This window comes from Medicago sativa, chromosome 7 (genome assembly GCF_051527215.1).
Source record: "Medicago sativa cultivar Bolivia chromosome 7, Bolivia_mono, whole genome shotgun sequence".
Lineage (NCBI taxonomy): Eukaryota > Viridiplantae > Streptophyta > Magnoliopsida > Fabales > Fabaceae > Medicago > Medicago sativa.
Window position 1 is genome coordinate 72242699 of NC_140755.1, and position 10842 is coordinate 72253540.

General features: G+C 34.8%; 1 protein-coding gene and 1 pseudogene across 1 annotated transcript; both read left to right on the forward strand.

The window, feature by feature from the left end:
* Positions 1–2463: 2463 nt before the first annotated feature.
* Positions 2464–4442, forward strand: LOC146908213 (F-box/kelch-repeat protein At3g23880-like). Its single transcript, XM_085727523.1, has 2 exons — positions 2464–3725; positions 4260–4442. The coding sequence occupies exon 1, from the start codon at positions 2464–2466 to the stop codon at positions 3721–3723; it is 1260 nt and encodes a 419-aa protein (XP_085583649.1). The 3' UTR covers positions 3724–3725; positions 4260–4442.
* A 466-nt stretch (positions 4443–4908) lies between these two features.
* Positions 4909–5685, forward strand: LOC146908214 (soyasapogenol B glucuronide galactosyltransferase-like; annotated as a pseudogene).
* The last annotated feature ends 5157 nt before the right edge of the window (positions 5686–10842 follow it).

Here is a 10842-nt window from a genome sequence, read left to right on the forward strand (position 1 = left end):
ATGCCCACAAAGCTTCATCAAGTTTAGCCGACCAATCCTTCCGAGATGTAGAGACCGTCTTCTCAAGTATGCGTTTGACCTCCCGGTTAGAAACTTCGGCTTGTCCATTCGTTTGCGGATGATACGGTGATGCTACTTTGTGCTTGACTCCATAATGATCAAGGGCCTTGGCAAGTTGTGTGTTGCAAAAGTGTGACCCTCCATCACTAATGAGAACTCTTGGTGTACCAAACCGGGTGAAAATATTCTTTTTTAGGAACTTCACTACCGTCTTGCTATCGGCTTTAGGCGAAGCTACGGCTTCCACCCACTTTGAAACATAATCAACAGCTACCAAGATGTACTCATTTGAATATGATGAAGGAAAAGGGCCAACAAAATCTATACCCCAACAATCAAACACTTCCACTTCAAGGATGAGTTGTAGAGGCATCTCATTTCTTTTTGACATTGATCCGGTTCTTTGCATTCATCACAATACTTGCAATGTAAATTGGCATCTTTGAAAAGAGTTGGCCAATAGAACCCGGATTGAAGTACCTTTGCGGCTGTTCTCTCCCCGTTGAAGTGACCTCCATAGGGCGAATTATGACATTGCCATAGGATCTTCTTTGCCTCTTCATCATCCACACACCTACGGAAGAGATTATCCGCTCCAATTTTGAACAAATAAGGCTCATCCCACACAAAGTGGTTAGCATAAAAAATAATGAATGATATATGTGTATAAGTATATGCATGAAAGAATTTTGTGAAAAATTGACTTAACATGACAAAATTGTTTCCATACTTATAATAAAATTTCCGTTACTCCCCGGCAACGGCGCCATTTTGATGTAATATTTTTCCTACATGTCATATAACTATGTACACGTGAGTATATATAGGATCGTTTCCACAGGGAGTTACGTTTATTTATAAGCATTTTCGCAATAGTTCACATTAAGGGTTTGGATATAATTTGTTTGTTTGTAACACTATATCCATAGATTACAAAAGTAAAAACGAGAGGAGATTGAACTATTTCGCTTGCGGTATAAGATAACGAACAAGCATAACAGCAGCAATCTCTCGATCGATTAACAGACTCTAGCTTTATAACCAATATTATTACAATCATTTCTACAACATCCTTCGTGTCCAAAGCGACATCGTTATTTCTAAGTTAGCGTTTAAACATTCGTGTCCAAATTCCTTAAACGATAACAAAGTCGATCGGATGACTTAATCGACCGTGTCCAGCCTGATTAAGTATCCGAAAGCATTAAAAGCTTGATTAAAAGTAATTATCAAAGGTTTACAAACTTGTCAAGAGTGATATAACATAAGATAGATTGTTATTCTAGTTCTAGATTCAAGGGTTTGTGTCCAAATCATCTTGAATCTCTTTGAAAGCATTAAAAGCAAGAATAACAACAATATTGAATCATTAAGCTAGAACCTTATATATTAAAAGATCAAAAGATTACATAATAGCTTGATTGTTACCTCAATACTACATAGAAGGTGATAGTTACATATAGACATGTAAACTAATGCAAGGAAGGAAGGAAAGATGAAGATTCCATGCCAAGATCCTTGATGTCTCAATGAATCTAGGGTTGAATCTACTCCTTAATCACTTGCTTTGTGTTTCTCTCTTTGAAATAGCTCTAACCTCTCTCTAGAAATGTATAAAATGTTTCAATGGAATAGTGAATAATAGTAGAGAGAGGGAAGAATGCTATTTAAATGGGCTTGCATTTTTACACCTGCGCTAATAGCGCAACTCACGCTAATAGCGTGGTAAGGCGGCCTATAATCTGGCCAATAGGAGAGTGCCACGTTGGCCTTGCCCTGCTGCTACGCTCCAGCCACGCCAATAGCGTATCTCTCTGGAGTATTTACGCTAATAGCGTAGTTTACGCCAATAGCGTAGTTCTTCTTGACTAGCTACGCTCCAGGTGCGCCAATAGCGTAGCTCTCTGGAGCTTGTACGCTATTAGCGTACTCTTCAAGAGTTCTCCAAAACCTACGCCCCAGGTACGCTAATGGCGTATCTCTCTGACCTTGGCCATTTCTTCTCACGCTAATAGCGTAGGACACGCTAATAGCGTAGGACATTGAACTTTGACGTTTCTTGCTCCTTGCTTGTATTTTCCTGCACAAAAAGGGTAGAATAAGGCTCAAAAGCATAAATGACATATTTACACAATAATTGGAGTTTTCCATAGAGAATCTTGCAAAACAAGTCACTAAAATGCCTAAACTCCTATATGAAATATATCACTTTTAAACACTTATCAGTGTTGCACGGGTCGATGTTCTAGTACTTATTTAATTTTACCTTTTACCACGTAGGGAGTAAAACCCTAGAAAAATTACCCACAAATTTGCACGTCAAATCGCAGAATAGAAACATTTGCGTTTGTTGGCCGCATGTGTTAGGGTTTGTGCTTCGTTTTCAACTAAAGCACTGCTCTAATGGATATTCGTTCGATTAAGCAGCAACCTCAGTCCACCGCACCGTTGTCGCTGGCCTTCATTCCCGACGAACTCATCCCAGAAATCCTATCATGTCTTGATGTGAAAACTATAGTGCGATTTAAATGCGTGAACAAATCCTGGAACACTCTCATCTCTAATCCAACTTTTGTCGACAAGCATCTTAAAAAGTCATCACAAAAACAAAACCTCGTACTAATATGGAATATTAAAGATGGTTATAATGCCTCAACCATCCCCTTGCATGGTTTAATTGAAAATCCATCTATCAGCATTCACAACCACACCAATAGCCTTTATTTGAAAAAGGGTTGCTATATTGTTGGTTCTTGCAACGGATTGATCTGTTTGTTTTCCATATCCTACTATATCACAGAAAATGTTTTCCATGAGGACTACTCCATCTATTTCTGGAACCCTTCCACTAGAAAGAAATCTGAAAAATTAGGGTCGTTTTGTTATAGCACTCCTCTAGATCGTCTATATCCTATGAACGATTTTTTAAAATCTTTTGAGTTTGCGTTTGGCTATGATGATTCAACGAAAACTTATAAGGTTGTTGCCTTTCATGTTGATGAGAACAACCCAGCTTCAGCGAAAAGTGAGGTCAAAGTTTTTAGTTTGGGTGATAACTGTTGGAAAAATATTCAACTTTTTCCGGTCATTCCTCTTAATTGGTTGGATTATAGACATACTTGTCTTAACAACAATGGTATGCATTTGAGTGGCACTATTAATTGGTTGGCTGTTCGCAAGGGTTCCCATTCTTTTCATGAATACCAATATATTACTCATGTTGAGCAATTTGTGATTCTTTCGCTTGATCTTTCGACGGAGAAATTTAAGCAGTTGTTGCTGCCTCAAGGTTTTGACGAGGTGCCAATTATTCGGCCAGTTCTTAATGTTTTGATGGAATGTCTTTGTTTTTCATATGATACAAAAGACAATGGTTTTGTTTCATGGAAGATGAAAGAGTATGGAGTTCAAGAGTCTTGGTCTCAATTATTTAAGATTAGTTACGATAATCTTCAAGACTGTTGTTTTCAGGATTATTTTCAAATGGCATGCCTTTATAAAAATGGTGATATGGTGATATTAGCAAAACCAAATAGCTCCAGCCACCATCCAATGATCTATAATTTGAGAGATAAAAAAGTAGTGAGAATTAGAGTTGAAGACTGCAGTCACTGGTCCTTACATGCAAATGTTTATGTCGAAAGCTTGGTTGCATTTCGTTGATAGTAAGTTTCCAAATGACAGTTATAACTTATTTGAATTTTTGTTAATTCATTGTGTTATCCTTAGCATTTTGTACTTATAGATTGTGTGAAATTTCTTAAAGGTTGCTTCGATTTATTGTATTTTTAATTGATTATGTATAGCAGGCGCGCGGTAATTTTATATCTATTATGAGCTAGAAGATTAATTTTTAAAAGTTTACTAGCTAGAACTTGATTCTCCTGAAATGGAATTTATTCTGAGAAATATTCTAATAGAAAAGTTGAAGGACAAATGAAATAGTACTTTGATGTGAGCTTCAGTTTAAAAAATTACAAGTAAACTCAGCCTATGTTTCTTTTAGCGGTGCAATTGCTGTAGATGCACGTTTGGACAAACTCTACGATTAGCAGCTTCTCAAACCTATATTATTCATTTCATTTACTTCAAACTTATATTGAATTCATGGGGTTCACTTCCCAGTACTTGTCTTTACATTTTATTTTTATGTTATGGTTTTTCAGTTCTAGTCTAATGCGTATTTATTTGAATATTAGGTCAGCAACCCCAACTCTATCAAAATAGGGGATGAAAGTGAAATTGGAAATGAAGAGAGATAGTTGAAGGTACAAAGGAAGATGAGAAGCATTTGATGGAGAGATGGTTTATGGATGAGACAATCAGTTAGATTTTCTTAATTGGATCTAATTTTAGGAAGTAGGAAATGTTAATTTATATTTTGTCATTTTCATAAATTTTATTTTGTCCTTATTTTTTGTGCAGGAAGCTACTAGTTTTGTCATTATGTTTTCTGATGACTTGGATTTGAATTACTTTGATGCTCATATATTATATATCAAATTTTTTTATTCACATGTGATATACCGATCGACTTATACCTCTGTTTAAGAAATGTTTGGTAGCCTATATTTAACTTAAAATGCTGATTTTTTCATGTTTTAGAAGTTTCAACTTTGATAATGCTCTGTATTTGTGATATGTGTATATAAAATTAAGTTATGGCTTCCATCAAGAGATTGCAACCAAGTGGTAATACTTACCGTGGAGGAGGGGATTAACCAGCGTAACGTTGGGAGTCCCACTTAAAATTTGCACGAGAAAGATCCAAACAAAGGTAGAATCACTAATCGTGTTTGGAAACAAAAGTGAGTAGTGTTTATCATCTAACTTCTTGCAATATGAACAATGGTTAAAACAGACACAACAAGGCTATTTGCCAAACATAGTGTTAATGTTACCATTATCACTACACAAGCAAATTCCTTGTTATTCAAGAAATCTGTAGACAGCAACATATTTTCCGGGTATTCCATCAATTCTTGTGTGATTCAATTCCCTTCAGCTTGTTGAAGATCAAATCGAGATTTTGTTTCAAGATCGTCAACCAGATTGTATACTCTTATATATGATTCATCCTTGGACCGTCAAATCAGCTGCAAATGATTTTTCACTAATTTTTTAAAGATCTTCAACCATATATGTTTTACTATTACAGCTCAAGCTACATCTCTAGTTGCTGAGTTCATTTTATCAGAAAGTATAAGCTTCATGAGAATTTAGTTTCTGATTCCCAAATTTTTTCAATTCGAGAACTTCCACATAACATTGAGATTACTTCTTTGCATCTAGAAGAATTGTTGTGAACTAGAAGTGAATGCTAAGATTATTTGAATTAAATATACGAATCAGAAAGCAGAAGCTGTGGAACCCATTACAATAGCTTTCTTGAGTTTGAAAGTGATTATGAACAACTTTACAAAAGCACAATGAAGATCAAAGCATGGAGTGTTGGACTGGTTCAACATTCATTAACAAGGATTATTGAAACTTGCAGTAGAGTCAGAATTGTTAAATTGGCTTAATTAAAAGCCAAATGATTGTGTTTTGTATGTAAGTTTTTAAATCATGACAAGACTCCCACATGCTCAGATTAAAGAAATAGCTGATGGTCTTGACTCGTAGTTGGAACTCAATTCTTGAAATCTTGATTTCTGGTTTGCTGAGAAATTTTACAATGAGAAGTTGCTAGTTAATGTTTTGAAGATTAGAGTCTCTGTTGGATCAAAAGTAAAACAAATTTGGTCGAGTGCAGATGATGATGCAGTGGTAGAAGGGAAGAAAAGAAGAGAGAATAGAAATGAGGAGAAGGGTAATGCTGCAAAGAAGACTAATAGATCATGAGATTCTTCATCATTGTGATGAAAACAAGAGAAAATAGCAAAAGCATAAAGAACAAGATAGAAAACTGAGAAAACTGATTATTCTATTGAAATTGAAGAAGAGTTTGTTACAATGAGATATTTATAGTTGTTGAATCTCTAACTAACTCCTTAGATCGATGTTACAGTTGGAATTAACTAACTATGATGTAACTAGGATAGTCTATGTAGCATAAACAATAAGAATGGTGTGGAATAACTTACAGAACAAGTTAACTTGCTGCGCAAGTCAACTGGTTTTTAGTAAGTTCAACACCCTCCCTCAAACTTAGCATGATATATATATATATATATATATATATATATATATATATATATATATATATATCATGTTAAGGGATATGAATGACGTAAAGCTCTTATAGGTGGCAATGCCTTGCAGTAGTTTTTCTCTGACAAAATGACAGTCAATTTCTAAGTGTTTGGTCCTTTTCATGGAAAACAGGATTATCTGCAATATGGATTACACTTTGACTGTCACAATAAACAACTAGTGGCTTTGCACATTTCACTCCCAGATCTTACAATAAGTAAAGTAACAGTTGAAGCTCACAACTAGCAAAGGATAGGGCTCTATATTCTGGAAATTATGTGTTGCTTCTTTGCTCTCCAAGATATTATGTATGATCCAATAAAGTTGCAATACCCTAAAGTTGACCTCTTAGTATCAATGCACCCAATCCAATCTGCATGTGTGAAGCCAAGAATCTATAAGCTAGAATATCTTCAAAACAATGAACCTCTTCCTGGTGAGCCTTTGAGATACTTCGCAACTGTGCAAGCTATACTCCATGATAATCATGATATTGAGTGATTGGCTCAGAACAATGAACCTACCTTAAGGAACTGGCTCAACTATTGAGTGACAAAAGCCATATATGGCCTGGTGGAGGCTCAAGTATGTTTATATCAGGAAGTTGGTCGTCATTTATTTGTGGGATTTGTTCAAACATATCAGATATTATTGGATTAATATCTTGGTTCTGCTGGTGCTCTATATGCTAGTCAAATTGGGATTCATGTGTTGTGCCAGGTTCAGGTTCAATATCAGGTAGTATGGGGTGATTTGAGTGGTATGTCCAGTGAAAAAGTTGATTTGGATTGTATTAAGGCAGAATATGATCATAAAGGGTTACATGATATAAAAATAGTTTTGTTGTTTAAATCAAGAAGAATAAGACCTTTGACAATTTGCTTGTAACCTAAGAAAACTAATTTTCTAGCTCTAGAATCAAATTTTGTTCTATTCACTTGCAAGGTAGAAGCATAACAAAGTGAACAAAAGACTTTTAATTCATTAAAATCAGGATCTTTATCAAATCTATGAAAAAAATGAGGTTGATTTTTCAACAAAGGACTAGGAATACGATTTAAATGATAAGTAGCATGTGAAATTACATCATAAGACCTAAAATGTTTGGGTAACTTAGACTGGATAAGTAAAGCTCATCCCAAATTTAAGATGTGAAGGTGCTTTCTTTCTACCCTCCCATTTTGTTGAGGAATCTCAACACAACTAATTTGATGTTTTATACCTTTGGAAGAGTAAAATTCAGGCATAGAAAACTCAGGGCCATTGTCTATTTCTAACAGTTTTGACCTTGCAAGCATATTGATTTTCTATCATAGTAATGAAATTTCGCACAAAATTATTTTGATTTGAAAAGTATAATCCAAGTAAAACGAGTCATCAAGAGCATTAGCAAAGTATTTATGACCATGAATAAATTGAATAGAAATAGGACCACATATCTCAAAATGAAACAAATCATAACACGTTATCAAAAAAAAAGAAACAAATCATAACACTGACTAGCTTTATTGTTTTTATTTATTGTTTATTGCTCTTAAATAAATCACGCTAATTGTCTAGTTGAAACAATAATCCATGTGGATACGATACTCTACTTATATTATATTACTTGATAAATGATTTGATACACTTGCATAAAACCGATCATCAAACATCATCAAAATTGACCTCAAAATAGGGTGGAGAATCGAAAGTCATTTAAAATTGAAATAGGGGGAATAAAAAGCGGAATTTTAAAATACAAGGACCAAAACATCAAAAATTTATAATAGGTGGATGAAAAAGTGCACTTAAACCAAAAGAAAAATATGTATTGTTTGTCATAATGCAAAGTATAGTATTGTTTGATAAACGCTAAATAAATTTTAACTCCAGATATTATAATACATACATTAAAATTGTATAATTTTTCATTTATGTGTATGTATATGTTATAATAATAATAATAAGGGTCCTGCTAACCGGTGCCCCCGGGCACTGGTTAAGCATACCATAAAAGGAAATTATTACCATAAAAGGAAACTGCTTTTGACTTTATTATAAATTAATTACACAATTTCAATGTATTAACTACTATATAATTTCCTTTTTCATATCCTTAACCAGTGCCCCGGGGGCACCGGTTAGCATTTCCCTAATAATAATATTAATATTTCAATGTATTAACTACTATATAATTTCCTTTTTCATATCCTTAATCAGTGCCCCGGGGGCACCGGTTAGCATTTCCCTAATAATAATATTAATAATAAGAAAAATAATAATAACTATCATAATTTATTGAAGTTAAAATTTTTGCTCCTTCTAAGCTAAGGTTCTAACTACGCCATTGGTATCAGCAAACACTAGGGAACAAATCAATTTGTTTTTTATGCTCTAGTATCTTTTAAAAATGTTATTTTTTTTTTTTAAGTTCAGTATATAGCCCAAAGACCGACAAATCTGAAGGGTCTGATTCCACTTTCTATTTGCGGTGGCCCTGAATGAACTAACCCACTGAAATTGATGTCGGAATAAATCAAACTTATGACTTTGAGAGGAGCACACTCCAATCCCACAACGTTTGAGAGGAGAACAAAAATATATTGATTTTGATTGAACTAACATTACTTCTTATATCATAATACCTTCTTAATAAAGTGCTCGATTAGGAAATCTATCATAATCATTCAATCTCATTGATTTATGTGTTAATATGTGGAAGAAAATTTTCATATACCGATATAAAAAAGAAGCTATGATTTTTTTGAAAACTGGTCACACCAAAATCGTTGGTTCCTCGGTTTTCACCAGGTTCATCCAAGTCACACCGGTCGTGAAACCCTTTTGTACTTTTGAGTTTTAATGACGTGACAACACATGATTGGATACATTCGTAAAATAGTTATATAGTATTAAATCCTTAATTTCTTTTTGATAGTAATATCTTTTTTTAATAATATGTTAGAGCAGCAAGAGATGTCCTTATTCTTTTTTAGGTTATTTCTGGGCTGAAAGTTCATTTTAATAAAAGTATACTGGTCGGAGTTAATGTTGTTGATTCTTGGTTGGCATAGGCAGTCCCTTGTATGAGTTGTAAAATTGGAAGGTTGTCTTTTTTGTATTTAGGTCTCCCCATATGTGGGGATGTGCGATGCTTGAAATTTTGGGACCCTTTATTAAACTGTATTAAGTCTAGACTATTGTGTTGGAAAAGTAGGAAGTTATCTTTGGGTGGTCGGTCGGTTTTTCCAAAGTATGTCATGTCTTCTCTTCCGGTCTCCTTCTTTTCCTTTTTTGAGTTCCCACAAATATTATCTCTTCCATTGAATCTTAAATGTTTTTTTTTTATGAGGTATGTGGTACAGAGTGTCGCGAGCTAGATGTGGTGAGGAGGGGGCGGCTGAAGGAGGGTTGCAGGGTTATGTCGGCGTGGTGGAAGGATATGGTGAGGATTCATATGGAGTGGGTTTAAGTGTGGGTAGTTGGTTTGAAGACAATTTATAGAGGAAGGTTGGTAATAGGGTTGATACATTTACATGGACGGACCCTTCATTAGGGGGTATTCCTTTCAAAGACAGGTTTGGGAGGCATTTTTAGTTGATTGGAAATCAGTGGAGGCCGGTCGGCAGATATGTTTTTGGTTGGGATGAGGGTAGAAAGGCTTGAAATTGGAGGTGGAGGTTGTTTGCGTGGGAGAAAGAGTTTTTAGGGGAGCTTAGGGCTTTACTTCATAACATTATTTTGCAGGTCGACAATGTGGATCATTGGCAATGACAGTTAGACCTTGTTGTTTGTTAATAGCCAGTCGTGCTTATCAGTTGCCTTCTTCCACTCAACTATAACAGCTCTTTCACCTGTTTCGGAGTTGAATTGGCATAAGGAGATTCTTCTGAAGGTCTCGTTACTTGTATGGAATCTTCTTTGAGATCGAATTCCTACCAAGGATAATTTATTTCAAAGGAAACTTATTAGTCATGAATCAAGGCTTTGTGTGAACCATCTTTTTTTTTGGAGTGTAACTTTTTCAACAATATTTGGTACTTTATTTGAAAGTGGCTTCGGTTTGATTCGGACCACCCTTTGAATATTTTAGATCATTTTATTCAATTTGGTCATTCAGCAGGTGGTTCTAAATTGGGGTGTTCTATTTTGCATGTCATTTGGTTCTCGATGTGTATGAGTAATTTAAAAAGCAAGGAACAACAGAATCTTCAACCCAACCATACAAGTATGAACCCAGATATTAGTGTGGCTAGTATAACCTATGAAGCAAATTATATTACTATATATATATATATATATTAATAAGATGAAATTTTGACATGTTAAGCCCTACAACAAATTGGTTTAGGCGAGTTCAATTCGTCCGAATGGTTAAAGGTATGATTCCCATTAACCCACAATTTATGATGTCGCGGTGATTTTCGGAGATCAAGCTATTGCTTAGCGTTGTCTTACAATTTTTTTTTTCACCACCGAGCTTTTATTTTTCCAAAGGAAAGGGGGAAAAGTTCGAAATAACCCACTATTTTTAAAAGATTTTAGGTTCGGGGTTTAGTTGCGTAAAGGGAAGGTGTTAGCACCCTAAACGTCTATAGTATCTTA